General features: G+C 34.9%; 2 protein-coding genes across 2 annotated transcripts in view; one reads left to right on the forward strand and one right to left on the reverse strand.

Annotated features, from left to right (window-relative positions):
* LOC149787214 (protein cereblon-like) overlaps window positions 1-3,405 on the reverse strand; it is a 35,372-nt gene extending 31,967 nt beyond the window's left edge. The window contains exon 1 of the mRNA XM_089977713.1: window positions 3,278-3,405. Within this exon, the coding sequence (XP_089833839.1) occupies window positions 3,278-3,392 (115 nt within the window). The 5' untranslated portion in view covers window positions 3,393-3,405. The remainder of the gene's footprint in view (window positions 1-3,277) is intronic.
* Window positions 3,406-4,078: 673 nt separating this feature from the next.
* The window catches only part of LOC149787215 (zinc finger protein 704-like), a 47,172-nt gene continuing 24,580 nt past the window's right edge, over window positions 4,079-26,670 (forward strand). The window contains exons 1-3 of the mRNA XM_089977714.1: window positions 4,079-4,735; window positions 12,409-12,569; window positions 12,927-13,117. Of these exons, the coding sequence (XP_089833840.1) occupies window positions 4,221-4,735; window positions 12,409-12,569; window positions 12,927-13,117 (867 nt within the window). The 5' untranslated portion in view covers window positions 4,079-4,220. The remainder of the gene's footprint in view (window positions 4,736-12,408; window positions 12,570-12,926; window positions 13,118-26,670) is intronic.

The raw sequence follows: 26,670 nt of genomic DNA on the forward strand, positions 1-26,670 counted from the left end.
AATCCATGCACTTTTTACTTCATTTGTTTGCAATGAAGAATCTGTAATCATGGTACAGTGATCGATAAGGTCTTGTTTATTTTAAAAAAGGTACTAATGATAATTCTACCCCAGTTCCCAGAACAAGTATTGCAGATGAAGAATAACAACATTCCAATCTCAAAAGATTACTTATCAAAAGCTATCCTGCTTTCTACAGCACATATTTCAAATTCAAATGCAGATAAATCAAACACTACTGCAAAGAAATCAAGAAACAGGGAGTTACATTTCAATGGGCAATTCCATGTTTCACAAACTGGGACTTGAAAGTACCGAATTTATTTTAAATACTTAATGTCAAACGAACTAGGTACTTTTAGCTACAATTAATGCTGCTGACCTGATAATTTACTGAGTCACATATTGGATAAAATTTACAATGCTGACTTATAATGTTGTCCAGCTCCTGTGAGGTCAGAAACTCATTCATTTCACTTCTTCCTCTAAAGTATGATTTGCAATATAATTTTCTGCACCCTATGCAAGTGATACTCCATGCATTTATGAGACTGGTTGATTAGCATTTGTACATGTAAAATATGATCTGGTATCAATTTTTTCCATCCTTGCTGGTACAAAGTAACGGCGGTAGCACAATCAAATAATTTTCCCAAATGGGTGAATTTCTTTATAACTTTAAACTCACATTGTCTGCACCATGCACACATTTTTTCTTTTTTTTTTACATGCATATATTTAGTTGTTCATAACATAAAGGCTAGATGTAATAAGGTAATAATATTAATATTTACCCTTACAGTAGTCCTAGAACGTAAGACACAACACCCGATATTTTTGTTCTAGGGGGTGATGGGTCTTACTGTCTAAATAAAGACACTGTGTAGTGTGTTTTATTCGACTAACAGTATAACAAAAGTAAAATTTTCAGAAATATCACAAAACTGGCAACCAATAATGAAGCTTTCCTACAAAGTAAAGTTACGTTTTTGTCAGTTGGCTGGAAAGCGATGAAAGCCATGAATGCCGAAATTGGGTTAAGTTGAAATATTATTCTTTAACCCTTTACCTCATGCAAGCGTCTTTGGACGCCTCTACTCAATTCGCATGGAACCGCCTTTTGACGCCTCGACTCCATTCGCAAAGAAGCGCCTTTTGATGCTTGCTGTAAACATCAGCCCTATTGAGCTGGTTTTCGTATCGCCACCTTAGGGGAAAATTAGATACTATATTCATTTCTGCGAATGACAATTACATTAGATCACGTGGCCACTGTTTATGCACTGGTCGATATCTGCTATTTAAAGTAACTGGGTCGTAATCTCTACTCTCCAAAATGGTGGTCGTGGATTCCATTCAGTACGTATGAAGTTTTCACGATTAGAATCACAACCATGAAAGATTCACTAACTTAGGTAACGCTTCTGACATTGATGTAGGCAGCAATTAGTTTTTATAAATTATCAAATTCAGATGACTTAGTGATGTAGACACAGAGGAAAAACTTTTAAATTTCGAGTACGGGAAATGGCAGCTATGGTTGGTCACACAGCCTCACTGACATGACGGCGAATGAGTTCTCTCAAGATTTTAAAGGACATAAAAAATTCTTCCATGAAAATTAATTGCACAGCTATAACAATCGGACTTTACTCTTAAATTTTTCCATATATAAAAGATGTTTACCATAAAAGTAAAATGGTTAAAATTGCTGTTAAACATAACATACACTATACTGCTTAACAGTTCACAGGCAGGTTTATGCGTATGGGATCATATAGGTAACAGGTGTTCTATTTATAGCATGCTGCACTTTGTAACTATGCTCTATGAGGTAAAGGGTTAACAAAACAAATAAAAATATATCATGCCTAATGGAATTGTAAAGCAACATTTCGTTTCATTCAAGAACCTATTTAAACATACTTCGGCATACATCGACTACCATTGCAATCACATTGCAACAAATTCAAATATATGTAAATGGAATGTGAAAATGTGTCCATTTGCTGCTGTCATATTTTCATTCCGCCATGACAAATACAGCACAGTAAATATTTTAATTAAACATAAATTAGTGGAAAAGTGTCGATATATGCTGCCAATTGTGTGAGATATTCCTGAAACTCTGACTATTCGTTGACATCAGAACAAGCTATATAAACCCGTAATTTGGATAGTAAGACATACCACTTAAACAAAAACAAAATGTGCTATGTCTTACATTTGTAGGACTACCCTTACAGTAGTCCTACAATGTAAGACATAGCACATGTCGTTTTTGTTTTAATGCTATGTATTACTATCCAAATAATGGCCTTGTATAGCGTCTTCTGATGTCGTTGACATCGGAATGAGTAATAAAAATTGCAAGAACATCTCACATACTTGGCAGCCTAAATCGACACTCTTCCACTTTTTATGTGTAATTAATATACTTCCTGTGCTGTCTTTATCCTGGAGGAATGAAATATCACAAATGGACGCATTTTCACATTCTGTTGACATACATCTGAATTTGTTGCAATGCGATGTTAGTCGAAGCATACCAGTGTAAGTTCAAGTAGGTACATGTTAGGGATATATTTCTTGAACAAAATGAACCGTTGCTTACAGTTCCAATAGGCATAATATATTTTTATTCGTTTCGTTAAAGAATAATAGTTCATCTTTACCCGATTTCACATTCCTGGCTTTCATCGCTTTCCAGCCAACTGAAATGTAGGCCAACTTGAAAACAGGTCCATTTCTTTTGTGACAATTTGAATTTATTAGAGAAAAGACATCAGATTAAGTAAAGTCTGACTAAAACATTACGACTTTGTAGAAAAGCGTCGTTATTTTAGTTGTCAGTTGTGTGAACTATTCCTGAAAGCTTGACTTTCGTAACGATGTTAGTCGACATCAAAACACGCTATTCGGCGCCGTTCGTGCGGCTGTAAGACTTTGACGCCCGCAACATACATATCAGCGTCAAAGACTAACATGTAGGACTAACTACACACAGATTCAGCGCGTGCTTCCGCCTACAAAGAAATTTAAACAATATGGCTCATGTCCAATTTTCAATAAATCAATGTGACAAACTTTTAAAACCCCCTAAAGGCGGAGACAACACATAATTAATTTAAATTTCAAAAGACTTACTTCCCAACCCCCAACCCCCACTTCAGCGACAAGAGAACGTCAAATGAGGAATGTAGCCATTTCCGAATTTTAACCAGACATATATAAAAAAAAAATTAAATTAGGTGTAATGTATAAAGCGATTATTTACCATGAAATTCATCAGCAAATGCGGTTATGGCATTAAGTGTTATGTATACACATATAAAATTAAATACATATTTTGCCATGTGGAAACACTTTTCTTTTTTTAAGGAGGCTGACATTTTGAAAAATGCATTTTGGGATATGATTACATGAACAGCTGAGAGCAGAAGTTCGTGTAACTAACCTCGTTATTGACCAATCACAAAATAGCCAATTAACCTACTGCCTGCTCTTCCGGCAATTGCACGGATTTTGCGTCAATATTTTCCAGCCATGCTTAAACTCATTGGTTTTAGTCATATTTAATAAATATATAATGTAATAAATAAAACATAGATTTAAATGAATAGAAACTATTAATATAGGAGGTAAACTAATTCTGATATAATTTTTTTCAAATGTCAAAGTTTAGTCCTAACAGGAAGATGTTATATTTCCAAACTCAGCGCAAACAAACCGGGCACCTTGGCTTTGATTGACAGTTCTTTACCGATGATGAAACTAGGTTAAATCGAAAAAATTACGACAAGTTTGCATTTTTTTATAAGATTACTGCTCGCTTATTAAATAACAACAGTAATAAACTGTATTTTGCCTTTAAAATTGTTACAAGGCTGGGATTTTTGCTTAAATTCGGTGTACGTGTCGTCGGTCAGTAACCTTGTCCTTCATGGTTTTGGTATAATCCAATCATATATTGGAGGTGTGTACACCTTTTACCAATCCACTAACAGTTTTCTAGTCATATGGTTTTGTTGATATCGATAATAAGCTCCGCCCATTTAGCAAAAATCACAACAAACCGGCGCAAATACCGGCATATGGTTACATCAGCAAATTAGACTTTTGTAGAATTTTTTGTTTGGAAAGAGCCCAGAAAGTGTAAGATTTTTTTAGACCGGTGATTGACCTATCAAGCTGGCTTGACCAAATGTGAGTATTCAATCATGTTTGGAAATCGTAGACTCGCGAAACGGTCAATTGTCGGCACCAAAATAGCCGCACTCAGGCAAGATGGCCGGTTTTACCCGGGGGTGATCCGGTCGCAATATGCTGAAGAAGGGCCTTTTAGAGAGGCTGTGTACACGGTCGTGTTCGATGATGGATTCGAAAAAAATGTTCCAGCAAGAGATATAATTGGGCCGGGGTTTCAGACAATTTCATGTGTTGCGTTGAAAAATGGACAGAAAGTGTATGTCACGCTCAACGGGAGGGAGGTTAGCGGGACAGTCGTAGACCACGACCGGACCATGGACGAAGCTCTAATTAACGTTAGATTCCACACCGGTGAAGAGATGGAGATCAGCAAAAAACTGGATGACGTCCGTCTGTTACAAAGCCGGAAATCGGCAAGGCTCGTAGACCAGGACACTGATTACTCAAAACTGGCTGATCTCCAGCTGAGTGAACCCAAAAGGGAAGGTCCCATCTCGCGGGAGATAGATGTACCGGTCACAGCTGGGTAAGGATAAATTGTTTACTTACCATTGTGGTGCATTGTTGTGATACTTTGCACTTACCACTCTCAGTTGTGTTGTTTTTGTTGCTTTGTTTTTTTTTTTTTTTTTTTTTTTCTCACTTTCTACTATATATTATTTTTCCCTTATGATCAACTGGTCTTTTGGTCACTTAGACGGTGAACAATACGTTTTGGCTCATTTCACATGTGGCTCAAGAGATCAGACCAATATCATTTTACCTATTTCTTTTCTTCAGAAAAATAGCCCAGAAGTTTATGAAACTATTGATCACAGTACTGTTGTCTCACATGGAAACAACAAAACTGTAGCTAAGATTCACCCAGACAATACAAAATAATTTAAATTGACAATGCAAGTTCATGCATGCTGAATAATCTATCACCAGAATATAAATTTTTAAATATAATTCATTGCGTTATATATTTGTAGGAAGGCCACTTTCATTAGTTTCACTTTCATTAGTTATTTCTTTAAAGGTTTGATGGTACATACCAATGCTGAGTTCCATTGAGTGTAGGATTATTACTGAAATGCACACACACACGCCATACACACACAAACACACACACACACACACACACATGTATGGTGAAACCCTATAACAGCAAGCCTAAACAGAAATATGATAATTCTACTCATCCTGCATATCATATGTTCACTTTTTGACAATAATTACATCTGGGTTTGTTTTGTTTTTTAATTTAGAAAAATAATTACCTGTCCTTATTGACTCATCACTTGTGACCAGGTGAAAAGTAGATCTGTTTTAGCCATGCTTTTAGTTGGTCAGCCAATCTTATGGGTGTACTCTCTCTCTCTTTCTCTCTCTCTCTCTCATGCCAGTAGCATCTCGTGGGTCAGTGGCTCTTCCCGGGGTTTTCCAGGGTTCTTCCTCCACCAATTATACTGGCTGCCATGTATAGCCTATCTTGTGCTGAAAAATTGTGTTAAACCATACAACAACAACAACAACAACTCTCTCTCATTACCATTTCACTTTAAGGAGTTTTGGGCATTAGGTATATTTTGACTAATGTATTTGAGCGTCTAGACCGCCAGTTGGTCCTCCAGTTTTTATTACCCTCTACCATTACTGGACAGTGAAGTTACACAGCAAAAGTAGAAAGTGCCAGAGAAAATATGTTGATCTGGTAAACAGTACTGTGAAATGGCGATGTCAAATAAGGGACACCAGGAAACCATCATGTTGCATAAATTCTAATGAAATTTAAGTATATATATATATTTTCAGTATGTTCTTGCTACATAGAAAAAACATCTATATCAAATAAATTAAGTAGCCTTGCAAGAAACTTGACCCCCCCCCTTCCAAGAAATTAATTCTGTGGCTGTCCCCATCAACAAAAAATTTTGGATGGGACTTTTTGGCACCCCAAAGTTGTGAGGGTTGAAACACCACTGATTAGCTGTTGTTTGGGATATAACTGTATTTGTGATAAAATAACAAGTCATCTGGAAAAACTAAAAAAAAATTGTATTGAAATTAAAAAGTTTTGTTTTTAGTGATATTTCTTGACTTTTATCTGTTGCACTTAAATCATCCCATTCTCCAAACTTGTGCAGTAAATATGTATTACCAATAAGTATGGAAAGTGAAAGTAGTTATTTTCTCTATGGGTTGTTTGTAGCTTCGTTTATGGATATCTGATCAGGGAAATAATGATTTACTCAAAGAAATCATAAAACATTTGTAACATTTATGACTCAATGATGTATCTAATATGAATGTAATCCAGGTACTTGTGTGTTTGTTGTTTGGATTTTTAATGTAGCTTTAACAATTTTTCAGTCATATCTCTACGATGTCTGCAGTGTGGCAGTTTATAGTGATGTCCAGCACTGGGGCATCATACTGCAGACATGTAGCATTATGTCCCACCCTGTCACATTATCCTGACACCAGGCCGACCAGTCTTAACACTAACCTCTTAATGCTGAACGCCAGGCTAGGCAGCTGTTAGTACCATTTTTGTAAGTCTTTGGTATGACTCGGCCGGGGATCAAACCCATGACCTCCCGCTTCCAAGACGGACGCTCTAACCACTAGACCATTGGAGCGGTGTAATATAGGTGCCATAATTTAAATACATAATCAGTGAAGAATAAACCCTTATGTAAACTACAAAGCCCTATAAAAAGATAACCTCTAAATACACACAATGATATGTGCATTTTTACCTAAATGACTACATGATTGATCATATTGTAGAAAATAATTTGATGTGTGTGTATATTTGCATATTTCGTATATATATATATATATATATATATATATATATATATATATATATATATATATATAAGAGGCTTTAGTGTTTTCTCTTTGTTTGTTATCAGTAATGAATTGTAGTTATATTTGGTAACATTACATAGCTTACTTCACTTGCAAAATCCACAACACTGAAATTAACCTGTAACACACTGGATCTTGGAACATAGTGGGTTACCTGTAGAAGTTATAAATAGACTCACACAGGTTGTAAATAGGCGAATCTAGGTGAAGCAGTGATGTTTATTGCTGTCTGTCAGACACGTTGGGCTGCTTGAACAGCTGATTCTACTAGACAGAAAGAAACAGTTGCAGGGCAATAAATGCCCAGTGGGCAAGGAAATATCTCCACAGGGTGACAAGTAGGTGAGTTCCACTGCACACCATGCCTTATTTTGTAGAACATAATGTACATTAATTAATGTTTTTGGTGCCTCATATAAGAAATAGAAGTGCTTCTCTGATGCAATTCAAGAACAGGAGATCAAAAAGGTAATGTTGACAATGGCAATTTCGTGCTCAAAACGTCTGGTAGGCTGACGCCCAGGACTTCTCTAATGTCAGATCAGGTCCCTCGTGTGTCCTTAGACAAGTGCCATTCAGGGAAACTTGGATCGCGCTGGTGAAATGCGGAAATTTATTTTCAAGTGATGATGAACGAAAACGAAATTACTATTTTCCGTCTGAAGATCGGTGGTATCATTTATAAGGCCGTCTGCCGTACCTACCGTTTTAGATTTGAAATATGCCGCTTTAGACAATTAACATTAAAATAAAACAACTTTTTTTTTTTTTTTTTTTTTTTACACGTATAATCCACGCAATACAGAAATAAGCCAAAACCAATCGACCGGAGACTGGAACCATTGCAGCAGTTATTGCGACTGGTATCATGTTGCGTCACTGATTAAAGGATTAAGGTTACCATGTGTACACAACAAGTTGTTAGGGTCCAGTCGATTAGTTGTTGTTGTTGTAATACGGATCGTTGCGGTCGAATGCGGGGTTTGTTTTCATTTGGATGTTTGTTTTTTACAATAAAGAGATCAGAGGTGGTCTCTGGTAGCTATTAAGTCTTTCATTAAAAATCGGCCGTCCTTTGGCGGAGGTGAGAATAAAAGAAAAGACCGACCCAAAAATAATATCTGCAGAAACACATTAAGTAATGCAACACTGGTTAAACATATTGAGCGGCACATAGGAACAACATCAAAAGTGTCAAGAGAAAACATTCTCCTGATTCTTAGGAATCTCAACATTGCTAATCCGATGAGTAAGGACCTTGATAGAGCAATTGGAGAATAATTTCGTGTAAGAACATTTGAGTATAACGTTGCTTTACGTGAAATAATTTGAGATCTGAACAAACACACGTCCGTATAAATATGATGTGTTTATTTCTTTTTATATTTAAGTACACCAGTTGCAAAGTTGTGTGATAAATAACAGTACAAAAAATATAATAGTCTTTGGGTACATAGAATAGGAGTCGGGACTTAAAGAATTTGAGACAGGGCTTGTTATTTTTGTTAAAGTCACCTGCATTGGGCCAGTGTCTGAAAAGAAATTCGTTGCACACTGCTAATACTTAATTACTTTTATTTTTTGAAAGCTGTTTTTTTTTTGCTTTTTTTTAAATTTCAGATTATGTAAATTTCTCGTGTGAATATATCATTGTGATGTGGCTCCTTTTTCTTATCATTGGTTTTGGCAGCTCTGCTAATTGCAGAACTGAGGAGCATGCATGCTAGCCTTTTCTCTGGCATCTATTATCGCAATGATGAATGCCATTTCAACAGTGCTGTGGCCTGGTGGAGCACAAAAATACAAATGCACAGTATTTTCATAATACGAATTAATTTTAAAATTAGTTCTCATAAGCCAAAATTTGTAGTTACATATATGCGTACATGTAACATTTCACAAAAAAAAAAACAACATGTTGAACATTTGAATGATAGAAAATCCAATTTGCCTCAAATCACAAAGTGCAAGAATTTTAAATTAGATGCATGTACACGTAATCACCATTCCTGGAATTTCTGACATCTGTTTGATGTTCTTGTAGCAGGGGTTAAATTATATGCATGTACAATGTATAGATGCATGCACAGTGTATAAATGAATGTACACTGTATAAATGAATGTACACTGTATAATGCATGTACAATGTGTAAATTACATCTTCTTATAATCAACTTAGATACATTTTCTTATAATCAACTTAGATACATTTTCTTATGATCAATTTAGATACATCTTCTTATGATCAACTTAGATACATCTTCTTATAATCAACTTAGATTCATCTTCTTATAATCAACTTAGATACATTTTCTTATAATCAACTTAGATACATTTTCTTATGATCAATTTAGATACATCTTCTTATAATCAATTTAGATACATCTTCTTATAATCAACTTAGATACATCTTCTTATAATCAACTTAGATACATCTTCATATAATCAACTTAGATACATTTTCTTATGATCAATTTAGATACATCTTCTTATGATCAACTTAGATACATCTTCATATAATCAACTTAGATACATATTCTTATAATCAACTGAGATACATATTGTTTTATCCAACCTATGATACATACTGTTGTAATCAACCCAAGATGCACATCTCTAAAGGTAATGAATATAGAGGCAAACAGCTTTTATGATGATTCAAGAGTAAAAGTAATTTTCAGAAAGTAAGTATTGTATTGTATTGATTCTCCCCCATTATTATTAGTGCATGTATTGTAAAATTACTGATGCATCAATGAACTCTATACAATACTGTATAATTTGTTCCTTTTACAGCAGAAAATCACAAGCTTTGCTTTTGTTGATAGTTCTAATACATAACTACTTACTGTTAAGAAATATAGTACAAGTGAATGTAATCTTGACACTTTGAGAAATTAAATACATTCTTTAATTTTGGTGAACATAGGAAAGGCAGATCTGGCATTTATTAATTGGTATCACACAGCTTACATCTGAGTCGTGTCAATGGCAAAATAGCTTTATTTTATTGGATGAATGTTCTAGGTTAGCTCTTTGTGTAGTTACGGAGTTGAAACAAAAATGAAGAGTTTTGTTTTTGTTTTTTAGCACAGCAATGCAAGTAGGTTATTTAGTGCTGATGCAATTGGAGTATAAATTTATTTCTCTGTCCAAGGTCACACCATGGTATCCAAGCCTGGCTATCCCAGTTGTATGATTTGAACATTGACCTTTATGACAGTGTCTAGAAGGCTATACGCTGAGAACTGTGGTTCCTTTATAAATTGAGTGATTGCACCATGGTTTAGTCTAAAATATCTGACTTAACATGATTTTTTTCAGCACCCTGAAAATTTAAAAACATGAAATATTACTCGATAGTTTTATCCGGCATTTTTATGGGCCCTGGGAGGCCTAGTGGTCAGAAGCACTCACTTTTTACCGATCACCTTGCTTCTGTCCACATGGTCCCAAGTCTCAGGCTCAGCAACTGTGGATATGTGAGACGAATTGCCAGTAGTTTCCTGTGGATCAGTGGTTCTTTCCAGGGTTTTCCTCAGATTCCTTCTCATCCATTAATACTGTTCACTATGTAAAGCCTATCATGCACTGAGAAATGGCATTAAACCGAAAACAGCAACAAGCAGCATTTTAACGACGCTGTATTTTATCATCAAGACTACTAAATATTGAAGTTTTAAAGACATGTGTCTGATACAAATGATGAAGCCACCATTTTTGATAGCTTCCTTGACCCTGTATTATGCTTTAACAGTTTGTTGAAGAGTTTTCATCAGAATAAATATAAATCTAGACCAATTGGTATAACTTATCCTCATGTGAATTAATAAACCAGCAATTCAACTCCCAGGTCTCTTTAGGTTTTGTTTGCTTTTTTCTTCTTCTTCTCTGAGACCTCATCTCTTTGATACTATAATCAATATCAAAGATGTTTTTTGTCACTATTGATAACACTTGCATTGTTTGTTGCTTGTTTTGTTGCTTGGTTGTTGAATGAATTTATTGATTTCATCTTTAATGAATTTATTGGTTATATGTCATGCAGAGAATGTAATAGCTAAGTGCCATGACAGGAAACTAGGGCTGTCACGGGTGTGTATCGAATACTGTGACTCTGAATTAACGGTCTGACACTCAATCTACTTGCCATAATAATGTAAAGCCCTTCATCCATCTGTCTTCATTCAAACTGAGCACAAGATTTTCAGTTGCTTGGGCCTTGTTTGCCGCATAGCATTTTTAGTTGCTTGGATCTTTGTTTACTGCATAGGATTTTTAGTTGCTTAGGTCTTTGTTTACTGCATAGGATTTTTAGTTGCTTAGGTCTTTGTTTGCTGCATAGGATTTTTAGTTGCTTAGGTCCTTGTTTACTGCATAGGATTTTTAGTTGCTTAGGTCCTTGTTTACTGCATAGGATTTTTAGTTGCTTAGGTCCTTGTTTACTGCGTAGGATTTTTAGTTGCTTAGGTCCTTGTTTACTGCATAGGATTTTTAGTTGCTTAGGTCCTTGTTTACTGCATAGGATTTTTAGTTGCTTAGGTCCTTGTTTACTGCATAGGATTTTTAGTTGCTTAGGTCCTTGTTTACTGCATAGGATTTTTAGTTGCTTAGGTCCTTGTTTACTGCATAGGAGTTTTAGTTGCTTGGGTCTTTGTTTACTGCATAGGATTTTTAGTTGCTTAGGTCTTTGTTTGCTGCATAGGATTTTTAGTTGCTTAGGTCTTTGTTTACTGCATAGGATTTTTAGTTGCTTGGGTCTTTGTTTACTGCATAGGATTTTTAGTTGCTTAGATCCTTGTTTACTGCATAGGATTTTTAGTTGCTTAGGTCTTTGTTTAATGTATAGGATTTTTAGCTGCTTAGGTCTTTGTTTACTGTATAGGATTTTTAGTTGCTTAGGTCCTTGTTTACTGCATAGGATTTTTAGTTGCTTGGGTCTTTGTTTGCCACATAGGATTATCAGTGGATCCTTGTTTGCCTCATGGGATTTTCAGTTACTTGGATCCTTATTTACCCCATAGGATTTTCTCTAACTTGGGTCCTTGTTTGCCCCATAGGATTATCAGTTGACTGGATCCTTTTTTACCTTGTAGGGTTTTCCGTTGCTGGAATCCTTGTTTACCTTGTAGGCTTTTCAGTTGCTGGAATCCTTGTTTGCCCCGTAGGAATTTTTGTTACTTGGATCCTTGTTTGCCTCTTAGTATTTGCATCTAACCATCGTAAAAGTGTTATAAAGAGCTCTTTGGTGGCACAATAGTTAAAAGATTGAAGGTCAACACCACAGAATTAATAGCAGTTACATCAAGCAGGAATGTAAATTTAACTTTTATATTTCAGGCAACATTGGCAGTCTGGCCATGATGGACTGGAGCCAGAGGACAAAGAGAATAATGTGCGGAACAACATGGAGATGGAGCTGGAGGATGAGAGCATTGCAGCCCTTGCACTGACGAGTCTGTCTTGCAGTCCTGTTTCACCACGGTTCCAAGGCTCTAAAGGTAAAGAGACTTTATAATATTTACATCAGTACTAAGCAGATAGATTTTAATGAGATTCCCAAAATGTATGGTTGATTGGGGGTGCTCATCAGATCTACAATTTCTTGAACAAAATATAATCCTACAGATAACAGTGAGTCATATTAAATGATTTATAAAACACTGAAATGCAAAACCATAACATTAGCTTGGAGGGGTTGTTTAATTTTGACTTACTACTAACTAAAACAGGATAAATTTTGGAAAATGGTTTCTTTGTCCAGTACTAAGCCCATATCCTATTAACAAGACATCTAACGACTGGTCTGATCATGGAAATAAAGACACATACTGTAATAAGAAAAATAAATCTTTCAGAGCTATCCATACCAGTCTTCTACCAAGACAACCTCCTCTTGTCCACCAGTGCTTCAAGCAGTGGCTTCAGTAGCAACCATTCAGAGCGAAGCGATCCCTCTCCACCCTTCACACACCTCAGTGCAAGTGATCCTTCTTCAACAGGGATGATGTTTGGGCCATTCGTGAAGGATGAAGATATCGAAGAAGAGGTAAGCTTAATACAGTAGAAAGTCTGCGAGTTGTGTCACAGTTGGAACTCACCAACTCAATCTATGGCGGGTGAGCGAGTTCTGAGTTAAAATTTTCAGGTCTCAAGTTGGATCAAGATGAAAGGTATAATGAAGAACGTTAAAATTTATTGTACCTGTGTTTGTTTGCTGTCAAACTGCATTCCTTTGAATCTTGACCAACATCATTTGACTTATATACTGTTCTTATGATTATTGATATATTTGGCACCTAATGTTGTCAGCTGCCTTCCTCCTTTATGCATGATCTGGAATGACATGCATTCTTCTGCTAATAATGCCATCCTCCCCTCACCCCATGCAGGCTTGGAGACATCTCACCTGTCTGTGTGGGTTTGAGTCTCAGGCTTGGCCAGTGTGGGTATGTGAGGAAGCTCACTAGTATTTCAGTGGATTGGTTGTTTTTTACACAGATTTTTCTGGGTACTTCGTCCACCAGATATACTAGCTGTTATGTATAGCCTAATATGTGCTGAAAATGGCTTTAAACATAAAAAAATGACAACATGCTCGGAGATGTAGAATATGTCTGGTGTACTTAATGGTATGTTGCTAAAATTGACTAATGGTGGTGGGGGCCATGGTGGTTTAGTGGTTGTTGTACCAGACTCGCGATCAGCTGGATGTGTGTTTTAATCCTGCTAGACAAGGTACTTGACTCATCTGCCTTAGCACATAAATAACCTTTTTGTGTTGATGTGTCACAGAACACCAACTCAAACCTATTAAACAATACAGGACACTTTACTGTAGAGTAAATAAATGATATACTTGAGAGGCAAACCAATTTATTTTGTGGTAGAGTTGGGAGCTGTGATTTTCTTTCTGAACAAGCAACTTTACATTTTATTTTGCAGTCAAACATATTAGCTAGCAATATGTATAGTTGAATTAGCTGATCTCCTGCTTGATAATATTGGTAGTGGTTTATGTATATTTTGTACAGAAAATGTCAGTAGTAACATAATTATCTTCCTTAATTCAAGGCAAAAAATAAAATAAATAAATTTAATAAAACTGAAGCAGAAAGTCAGGCATTTTGTGGGGTGTGAACTAGGTACACCTGCATGAAATGTTTGGGGTTTGAACCAGGTACTCCTGCATGATGTGTGAGGTTTGAACCAGATACCCGCATGACAGGTGGCTATACCAACCACTTAACCAAAGATTTAACCAGATTACAGATTAAATTTCTTGATCATAATGTTTTGACTCTAATTAGCCACCATTATATTCAGTCAGTGTTTGATATTGTATTCCTAACAGTCCATGTTCAGTATTTTATTCCTAACAGGCCATGTTCAATATTGTATTCCTAGCAGTCCATGTTTAATATTGTATTCCTAGCAGTCCATGTTCAGTATTTTGTTCCTAACAGGCCATGTTTGATATTGTATTCCTAGCAGTCCATGTTCAGTATTTTGTTCCTAACAGGCCATGTTTGATATTGTATTCCTAGCAGTCCATGTTCAGTATTTTATTCCTAACAGGCCATGTTTGATATTGTATTCCTAGCAGTCCATGTTCAGTATTTTATTCCTAACAGGCCATGTTCAATATTGTATTCCTATCAGTCCATGTTCAGTATTTTATTCCTAACAGGCCATGTTTAATATTGTATTCCTAGCAGTCCATGTTCAGTATTTTATTCCTAACAGGCCATGTTCAATATTGTATTCTTAATAGTCCATGCTTAATACTGTATTCCTAACAGGCCATGTTCAATATTGTATTCCTAGCAGTCCATGTTCAGTATTTTATTCCTAACAGGCCATGTTTGATATTGTATTCCTAGCAGTCCATGTTCAGTATTTTATTCCTAACAGGCCATGTTCAATATTGTATTCTTAATAGTCCATGCTTAATATTGTATTCCTAACAGGCCATGTTCAATATTGTATTCCTAGCAGTCCATGTTCAGTATTTTATTCCTAACAGGCCATGTTTGATATTGTATTCCTAGCAGTCCAATTTCAGTATTTTATTCCTAACAGGCCATGTTCAATATTGTATTCCTAGCAGTCCATGTTCAGTATTTTATTCCTAACAGGCCATGTTCAATATTGTATTCCTAGCAATCCATGTTCAGTATTTTATTCCTAACAGGCCATGTTCAATATTGTATTCTTAATAGTCCATGCTTAATATTGTATTCCTAACAGGCCATGTTCAATATTGTATTCCTAGCAGTCCATGTTCAGTATTTTATTCCTAACAGGCCATGTTCAATATTGTATTCTTAATAGTCCATGCTTAATATTGTATTCCTAACAGGCCATGTTCAATATTGTATTCCTAGCAGTCCATGTTCAGTATTTTATTCCTAACAGGCCATGTTCAATATTGTATTCCTAGCAGTCCATGTTCAGTATTTTATTCCTAACAGGCCATGTTCAATATTGTATTCTTAATAGTCCATGTTCGATATTGTATTCCTGTCAATGTTCGATATTGTATTCCTAACAGTCTGTGTTCGATATTATATTTTTAACAGTCCATGTTTGATATTGTATTTCTAACAGTCTGTGTTCGATATTGGCAATTTTATTCGTATCAGTCCATGTTGGATATTTTATTCATAATTCATAATTGGCACACAAAAATTATCCCAATCTATAATGAACCACCATGGTGATTTGCCCTTGTCATGTATTGTATTTGGTAGCAGTAAACACAACTGCCGAAATTGCCTTTAGCATTCAAGATTTTGAAGCAGATCCGGGACTTAATCTCTTTAAAGATACCTTGGTAATCAAACAGGTTAATGTAAGACATGCTGCCATTAATCCTTTCTGTGCTATTTGCTGGGCAAGTTTCAGTTCACAGGGATTATGATATGCTTGCCTTTTGTATTGGTTTTGCAAAACTAGCAATGGTAGAGCTCCAGTGCAATCCATAGTGCATAATCCAACCACCAAAGAGAAAGCAGCAATAACTGGCAGATAGTTGTGTGCATAAAATGCATGCTAATATGGTTAATTAAAACAATTGATGTGATTTAAGAGATTGGCCCTTAAATAGTATGCAGTATGAGTGGCATCATAGACATCACAAGGAAAAACATGAAACAAGCAAGGCTCACATCTCTTACAACAAATACGACAAAATACTTAAAGCTTGTGAAACCGGATATTTTTATTTCTGTGTTATATCAAAAAGATTTCTTGTAACATTTCAGAGGGGAGTAGGATTTTTAGAATCTTGTAATTGAGATACGTTATATCCAACTTCATTGTTCATGTTTTCTTCAAAATGTTTATGTATGTCATTTCGATGACATTTGTCATAATAATTTATACTGGTATAATTACTTATAGAGCACATATGTAATAGTAATACATTTTCAGACACATTAGAATTTTATAAATGCATGTTATAATAAGAGGGGAAAAAAGATAAACCAGTAAATTTTACCGTCTGATGAAATACATGTACATATACAAGCCAGTGAATTAAAACATCAGTTCACATGTATATGAAATCATCTTTGTTCAGTAACTTGGTTTCTTCCTGCAAATCAATAATTTCAGAAACAATATCCTTATGATATTGCAAATTTATGTTAAAATTGCTGGTATAATAGGTGTGAATTATCAGAATTAACATCATCTAAGAAATCAACATCCACGTTACCAGACCTTTTGCATTATGTACCATAACAAGGTCAACGTCTTAATCGTTATCACTAGTAATGAAATTTGGCTGCTCGCTAAACTCTGCCATAACAAATAAGTTTGCAACACTGTCTGTGGAAAAATTATGTCATGCACAATGATCTTTTCGATTAGCTGACCGTACATTTATTTCATGCTCGTTTTTTTTTCTCAAGGCGCACAAGGTACCTTAGTGTTTGTGCATGATGGCACATTGAGTTACATTCATCATTTTTTGTTTTTGGTTGTTGCTTTGTGTCTAAAGAGACATTTTCTTTTGATGACAAGTTAATTTCAGCCATTTTCACAGTCAGAATTCAAGAGAGGACAGAAGAAAAATTTACTTCAAGCTGTACTCAATCAGCATGCAGGTTGGAGTGATGCCTAAAGGATATTTCTTAATTGTTTGTTAAAAAAACCCTACAAAACAGAAACATTCTTTTTTCATGTTTTAATTGCAACCCCTGATTCTGAAGTACTGATTATAAATGAAGTGTGATTATCATATCCTAAGCGTTTGTTATTTTTACTGATTATGAGTACTGAGTGGTTATCACACTTTTGTTACAAGGTACCATTTTTGTTATGCAGTTGTTATTTAAATAACTGCTATTGTGTCTGGCTTCCACACATAAGGTGATACAAATGTTATAATTTAGCTAATTTTCGCAGGTGGGGCACACAAATCCAGTGCTATTACCTATTGACTGAAACAAAGAAATTTTATAAAAACTTTAGCCCTTTGAATATTTATTAATTTGGCATCATACAGTTCAAGAGAGAAAACTTTGTTTTGCAGAATGTACTAAACAATCTTTAGCTTACATGTATATCAAATCTAATTAAAACTGAGATCTGTTTATAACAGGTAGATTTTACAGGTACAGATAAAGGTACGTGTTCTGGGGACCTTTGGAATTGAATGGGGAATGGAAAGGTCAACAAAGGTTAACATAGCATGACCTCATATTTGGTTTCATCACATTGGTGATCTTGATTTGAATCGGATTGACCTGTGCATTTGTTATCGATTATATAAGCCAGATAAACATCATGGTGAGGGAGTCTTTATTTGAATATGATTGACCTGTGAATATGTTAGCCATATATAGAAGCCAGGAATAGATCATGCTGAGTGAGATCTTTTTTTTAAATCTGATTGACCTGTGGATTTGTTGTTGTTGTAGGGTTTAACGCCATTTTTCAGCACACGATAGGCTATACATGGCAGCCAGTATTAATGGTGGAGGAAGAATCCCGGAAAGCCCCGGAAAGAACCACTGACTCTCGAGAAGCTACTGGCAAGCTTTCTCACATACCCACATTGGCCGAATCCGAGACTCAAACAGAGGTGAGATGGCAGTGATCCGTTACGGAGAGCACTTTAGACCACTCGGCCACTCGGGGCCCCGACCTGTGGATATGTTACCCATTATAGAAGTCAGAAAAACGTTATTTTGAGTGAGATCTTGATTTGAATCTGACTGACCTTTAGACATGTTATCCAGAAAAACATCATGCTGAGTGAGATCTTTTTTCGGAATCCAATTGACCTTTGCATATGTTATCCATTATAGAAGCCAGAAAAACACTATGCTGAACAAAGAGTGTTGAATCTCTTATGATTTGTACCTTTAGTGAAAAAATGTTCTTACTTTTTGTCATCACTGAATTTCAAATGAGGCTACGTTCATGCTTAAAATTTTTTTTTTGTATTTTGTGCTTCAGAATTGCACAAGATGTGCTGCACTTTGTATGATCACATTTAGTTGCCAATCAGCATGTAATAATGGAAGATGAGATATTTAATTGACAAAATATGACCTGACATTACTGTATCACAGGTCCAGAAACATAGTGTTCTGAATGAATTCCATTATTTAATTTGCTGATGTGCCGACAATCTTGTTGTATTACAGTGCTATAATCCAGAATGTCATTGAAATTATTCAAAATAATCCCAAAATAGTGATTTAGTAAAATGAATTTAAATCAGCACTTTGTAATAACAATGAAAACGTTTTTAAATAAATGATTCCTCTCAAATTACCTGTTTGTATTTGAACACAACTAATAGTGATTGTTGAGACTGAACTAAAACATAGGAATAACATAATTCTGCTTATAAGAAACTTGTATAATAATATAACCAGGATGTGGGTCAAAAGTTCACTTCAAGAACCTTCTACGATCAAATGGTCACATCAACATGTTCACAAATATTGCTTTAAAATACAACCCACACCCTTGGCCAAAAGTTAGGTATCTAAAAAATTTTTTTAACAAATGACCATTAGCTTAAACTACAACCTGCAATCATGAATAAAAGTAAACAATATATATATATAGAGAGAGAGAGCTAGAGAGAGAGAGCTACATGTATATCCATTACTATCATCCTCATTCGAAAATATTCATATTTCCAATCTTATCAATTTTATTATAAAAGTCTGGAATTGTCCTGACTTATGTTTCCATATTTGTGGCTGGCTGTCTTCGCCATTAGTGGTAGCAGAATTTGTACTAATCATGTACTCTAAAACTGCATAATCATGTATAACTATGTATCAGTAAAGTACTTATTTCGAAGATTTTAATGAAATCAGTATATAAATGTCCTTCTATCCCTGGATTATGTTTAAAGATTTATTTATTTATGTTTTCAAAATATTAGTATCAACAAAAATGTTACAACAAACAACATTTGTGACAATTTCTTTACACAAAGACCCATTGGCTCTGGATCATGGATCAATGTCTCTAGTGTGAGTTCAGTTGAATACATGATGGTGAGTTCATATTCATTCTGCAGTTCAAAACATACTACCTACAAGGGTTTTTCTTAAAGAGATATAAAATCATTTAACACCAAGTATAAATCCAGCTCCACCCAGCTATAACGCAGTCACTGTGGTTGAACATGGCGTTATGTACTAAACTGCAGTGTAGCGAGAATAAAATTTGATAAATGAGTGTATGTGTGTCAGGTGGGGGCGGGGATGGGGAGGGAATAAATAAACCAACAGTGAAACATAAAAATGATATTAGTTTATGTAAGTTAGAAAGTTTCTTCACGTCATAGCATTTGTATAATTGATAGGTCAGACCATGTGTGCAATATTGAAACACTGCTGCAACACCTGCTTTTATATATTCAGTATACATGTCATTCATTATTTCTAATAAATAGCTGCAATGTCATCAAATTTAAAATGATCTAAATTTGTTTAAAAATGTAATTGGGGAAAATGGGATTTATGACTACATTTTTATTTCCATATATAGACAGTATATCCCAATGTTAAATGCACTAGTCTTATTTTAATTATGAGTTTAGGATAGCATATTTACAACTTCTAAAAAAACATATTTAACATTTTAATACATACATGTATCACTTTTAAACACATTTTTTAATAAAATAAATAAGCATTTAATTAGTTATCTGTTGCAGCGTTTCTTTTCTGAACAATATCTGTTAGTTTTCCAGGTTATGTATGCTAGGAATTGCACCCCCACCCCTTCCATACTGGTTGTACTATTATTACATTACAATTGATTTTGCACTTTGTAGTCGCCATACATCATGATATTCAATGTTGAATTGGTCACGAGAACTAGTACAGTTAAAACAACAATAATATGGAACACCACAACGAGTTATGTCTGTACTTGGAACTTGTTTTTATTAAGCTCGGTCTCCGATTTGGCTGATTTATATCAGTCTCTCTGTACACTGAATAATTGTTGCGATTTTGGGATTCCGTCAATGGCATTTGCACATGGGCCAGTTCCAGACGTCACAAAAATGGAACAGGGTAAACACAAGTAGATGTATAACGTCACAAGGTTGGACCGAGGTAAACAAAGAGATTGGACTGACCCAGTTTGTATCAGCTGATCACTGGATTTCTCTAGTAGTTCTATTTTTAGATCACTCAGTAACTATATGACGTTTATGATTCTCTTATTCATTGCAGTCAGTTGTGCAAATCTGGCACGTGATGTTGACATATTTAAAAATATTACGCATTTTATGAAATTATTTATATGTAGTTTGTCATTGCTCTCATACATGATAGGTAGAAAACTAGGTCAGTTCTGTATATTCACGGTATCACGCACGATGTATCACGTGATCACATTTACTAGCCGGTATACAAATAATTGACGCATATAAATGTTTCTGTACATGTAACTTTTGTTACGTGACGAACGTGAACATCAGTTTTAAGTATTGATGTTCAGGTATACTGAATACACGTTAAAATCTATTCATGTTAGGAAAGCTTGTGGTGAACAAAAAGGAAAAAAAAAAAAATAGAAACAACAACATCGCAACAAGTTAGCTTGACCTTGCAAAATATGTAGGGTACTGACGTATCAGAGGTAAAGCAGTGCAATCACCATTTGCTTACCTGTTATTGCAGGTGTTCTTTTTTGTATGTATGTGTGGGTCTGATTTGGATTTTTAACGTCGCTTTAATTTTTTTTAAAGTCATATCGCTACGATGTCTGCAGTGTGGCAGTTTATGGATGTCTAGCACTTGGACGTCATGCCGCAGACATCTATCATGTCCCACCCAGTCATATTGTCCTGACACAAGGCTGACCAGTCCTTAACGCTAACCTGTCTTAATGATGAGCGCATAGCGAGGCAACTGTTAGTACAATTTTTTTTATAAGTTTTTGTTATGACCCGGGCGGGGTTCGAACCCGCGACCTGCCGTATCCGAGGTGGACGCTTAAACCACTTATTGTATGTATGTATGTATGTATGTATGTATGTATGTATGTATGTATGTATGTATGTATTTTTAGTCTGATGTCACATTAGCATGATATTGGCAACATAGTGTGATACCAGTGCCATAATCCCAAACTGATTTAATCACTGAAACATTGGACATAGACCCCCTCCCCCAGTTAAACATTTTAAAACTTTTTAAACTGTGACAAATATACTGGTCTATTTTTAAATGGGATGGAGAACAAAAAAAAAAAAGAAATGGGGCATACCATCAGTATACCTCATGTTTAATTTAAATATGGAATTTCGTATTTATCCAATAAAATTATCGTTTAGCTTTAAAAGTACTACCTAGAATAATAATAGTAAAATACAATAAACTATGTACTTATGAAATTGAAATGACTTAACAGATGCATATGCAGTTAGTCTTTAGATCAAAAGTCTATTAAGATATAACATGAAATATGTACAATATATGTCTTTAATATGCAAAAGGGAGGCTGTCAGAAAACTTAAAAGGGACCAAGTGGACTCAGAAAGATCTATATTTGTGATCAATTAAAAAGGGCTAAAAAGGGAGAGGGGATTAGTAGTACATGTACTTACTTTCATCTTACGATGTGGTTATGTCCTAGGGAGATTTTGTCTGTTACCCTTTTTATATTGGATCATATTAGCCATTTCATTTCTCTTACATTTAATTCTGTATATCTGCATAGTTCAGTATGACTGGAAGGGACTGAGTCCAGTGGAATTTTAGAAGAAATATATAGCTATTATATCCATGGTTGGGAATGAGTCTTTTGGACATTTAAGTGGGATTAAGGACTTTAAGGTCCGGGAAGTAAGTTTAGGTGTCCATACAAAATGTCACACAAAACAATGAAGAAGGTAAACATGAATAAAATCCTTAAAATAGAGAGCTTGAATCTTTAGATCTACACTTTCAAAAAGTCCAAGATCTCAGCTGGAATATCATCATGGGATTATCAAAAACAAAACAAAGACTGTTTTAATTTGTTGTCTTCTAGGACATGGTGGAGGACACAATAGGGATGTCCAGCATCTCTTAGTCTGGGAGTGTGTGTAGGGGAATATTGGTAAATAAAATATGGTAATCTCATTTCTTAATTTGTGTACATAATGTTGGAACGATGTTCACTCTGGCAGCCAAAGACAAATTTGAAAATTTTGCTAGGAAATTTTGCTTGCCCTGTTTTCTATATACATATAGTAAGAAGAGGAAAGCCAATTTTTGTTAATGTTTAAGAAAATTTTATTGTAGACAAAACCTCAAAATTTGTATTTTATCCTTAAAATAGAAAAAGGTTTTACAGTTTACCTGATATATAACAATACCATGTGAGGTATGTATATGGTAATTATAATTATTATTTCCCATCTTTTCAAAGAAAAATGGATAAATTATTTTGTCTTCCAAAAATCTGTTTGTCTGTCTGTCCACCCATATGTCACACATTTCCATTCACTGCAACTGGAAAGCTGTTGCAGGATTGAAGGAAGAAATGTTGTGTCATCACTAAAAGGTGTGTCATGTATCACATCTGGGGATTCTTCAAGAACATGTTCACTGCTCACTGTTTTTCTTTTCATCACTTTGTCCTTCTATTCTATAACTTTAAAGCCATTTGCTGTTAAGAAATGAAACTTAGTAAATTTATATATTAATATGCCATCACTTGAAGGCATGTTGCATACCACAGTTGGGGTTATATAATCAAGTTCAAGGTCATGTCTCAGTATTTAGCATTTCACTAACTTTCTCCCTTCCACTTGATAACCTGAAAATTATTTTAAAGTGAGGGATGATAATTTGTTTTGTTTTGTACACCATCTCTTGAAGGTAAGTCATGTATGATCTTGGGCGATCTAACTCAAAGGTCATCACTGTGGCTCAATATTTTTGTTTACTATTAAGCATTCTCATTTGCTGTAGAATTTAAAAGCCATTTGAGATTAAGGAGGAAGTTTGGTATTGTACTTGTACAAAATCAGTAGAATATGTATTCCTTGCTAAGTGGGGGTGTGTTTGTCTTATATTCAAGGTGAAGGTTGTGGCTCAATATATTTTACATTCTCCATCACACTTCCTTCCACTTTGTAACAGTAATGCCATTTTTTAATTATCAGATAAAACTTGGTATATTTGTTCACTAGTATGTAATATATCCAGTTGAGGTTTTATCCTCACATCAATGGTGACAACTCAATATATGTATATAATTTTCCATTGCACTTTGTGTTCCACTTTTACACTGATGCTGTTTGAGATGAAGGGATACAATTTTGGTGTACCACTGAGGGTGGGCTTATTGTCTTATGTTTAGGGTCAAGGTCAAATGCAAGTTATTTATGTTTCACTCTTCATTACCATTCTATGATCTTGCTCAACAGCTATTTAAAATAAATGGACGAAACTTTATGAACTTTAATATTTTTATACAAGACATGTTACATTGCTTATTTGAGGTTTTATTCTTAAGGTCAAAGTCATAGCTCAGTACTGCTTTTATTGTTTCTGCTTAATATGTTAACAGTTTGAGGTACAAAAATAAAACATCATGCACTTATTTATTTATGGTATCACAATGCAGATTTTATCTTAAGATATTTTGTTTTGTGTTTTTCATTCATGATTTGTATTATCCATTGTCTTCTTTATATTGCAAAAATGTGTATGCATCTTTACCTTTAATCCAAGTCTAAATATCTTACCTGCTTACCTTTGATTAATAATTTGTTATCTTAGATTTTACCAATATTTACCTATGCCATTTTACGTCCTAATTTGTTATCAACACTATACAACTTTTGCATCCTATATTTTTATCAACACTATATGATGGCCAGGATTGTGATGACATGACATTAAAACAAATACAACCGCCTACACACATATCAGAGGTCAAGAAACTTCATGAGTTTTTACTAGATATTCTGTCAGTGGCATAAAGCATTTCAAAACAACATATGCTTGCATCCATCCATTTAACCTCTGAAAGCTGATTCAAGTGCATCTCCATTTTGTTTGTCATGTATGCTTTGAAATCATTATACAATTATGTACTTTAAACTGTGCTTAAAATCAAGTAAAATCTACCCCTTTCCCCATAAAAACAGAAATTATGTTGTCTGCTTTAAATATACATCAGCCAGTCCTCATTTTGATGCCATCCTAGGCTACAAGTACTGTGGTTGGACACTAAACGGTTGAAGAAGTAGGTGTAAAGTATTCATATTTGTTACACCTGTACATGTATATACACGAGCCAGTTCGATTTTGCTACTTACTCTACATCTACACGTGTCCAATTTTTCTAATCTGTGTATTCATACATGAGTCAAGAGCCAGTCTAAATTTGCTACTCCCTTTATATTTATTTACATCTAAATTTGCTACTCCCAGAGTATATATATATATATATGTGTGTGTGTGTGTGTGTGTGTGTGTGTGTGCCAGTCTAAATTTGCTACTCTGTATATATACATGAACCAGTCCAAATTTGCTTCTTCCTGTATATATATACATGAGCCAGTCAAAATTTGCTACTCCCTTTATATACACAGAAGCCAGTTAATGTTGCTACTCCTTGTATATATACATGAACCAGTCCAAATTTGCTTCTTCCTGTATATATATATATACGTGAGCCAGTCAAAATTTGCTACTCCCTTTATATACACAGAAGCCAGTTAATGTTGCTACTCCTTGTATATATACATGAACCAGTCCAAATTTGCTACTCCTTGTATATATACATGAACCAGTCCAATGTTGCTACTTCCTGTATTTATACATAAGCCAGTCCAATTTAGCTACCTGCTAAACGATAAATAAATACCATTCAATTAGTTACAAACTAGTGGACATACTAACAAACTAAATGTAAGGTACAACAAGACCAGATATCTGTCTTATCAAAATAGATTTAGCCTGAAAATAACATCACATAAATAACACTGTCCACAAGCTCGGATAATAATCAAAACAAAATAAGTCCAAAGCTACCAAAACTAGTAGACAGGCTAACAAACTTAAAATTAGGGAATAAATAAGAACAGATGTCTTTGACAAGTGTTAGCGACCTGAGTATTCGGCAAAGATATGTCTTATCAAAATAGGTTTAGCCTGAAAATAAAATAACTTCACATAAATAAAACAAAATAGGAACAATTATCATAGCTAGTAGACATGCTAATAAACTTAAAATTATTGAATAAATATGATCAGATGTCTTTGAGTATTTGACAAAGATATCCGTCTTAATCAAATATACATAGCCTGAAAATAAAATAACAACATACTAACAGCTTCATCCAAAAAACTAGGAAAATAAATCCAACATAAATATAGATTAGCAAGTACTTAACCCAACCCTAAACCCACACATATAAACAAATAACCCTTCATCTAAATTTAAAAAAAAGAAAATTCTTTCTTTCAAATTTTTTTAATTAATAATTTTTCTAGGGCATCACAATCCTACAACATGAAATTAAGGACACTAACATCTTTTCCTACTGCAAGGTGACCACAGATTATCTGTAGTACAACAAATGCAACTGCATTAAGGCACAGCCTCTCCTCAAGGCACTAAAAACAATTAGAACACCTAGATAAGACCAAAAAAACTGGAATATATAACGTGGTCTAAAAAGCCCAAGACCATCAGGCCCCACTGTACAAGTCGGTAAAGTCTATCAGGATAGAAAACCTTACTATAACCCCAAAATTAATACCTATAAGGTGGTCCAAACCCAAGGACCATCAGGCCCGGCTGCACAATGTGGCAACCAAATACCTAGCGAAACTAGTTAGGACCCTAAACTTCAGAAAACATGATGTGGTCCAAACCCCAAGGACCATCAGGCCCAGCTGCACAAAGCGGTGCACCATTAAGCCTTGAAAAGTTTACATGACCATACACTAAGTGGTCACTGGTGCGGTACTGTCGTTAATAAAAATGGCACAGAATATATCTCCAGAAATCTGTCAAGATGACAATTCATTAACCATTTGGCAAGGGAGTCAAAAAATGTATACCCTGGATAAACCAAGGTACCTTCCTAGTGAACAAGCTCCTCTC

This window comes from Sinohyriopsis cumingii, chromosome 12, assembly GCF_028554795.1.
Source record: "Sinohyriopsis cumingii isolate HCF-2022 chromosome 12, ASM2855479v2, whole genome shotgun sequence".
NCBI classification, from domain to species: Eukaryota; Metazoa; Mollusca; class Bivalvia; order Unionida; family Unionidae; genus Sinohyriopsis; species Sinohyriopsis cumingii.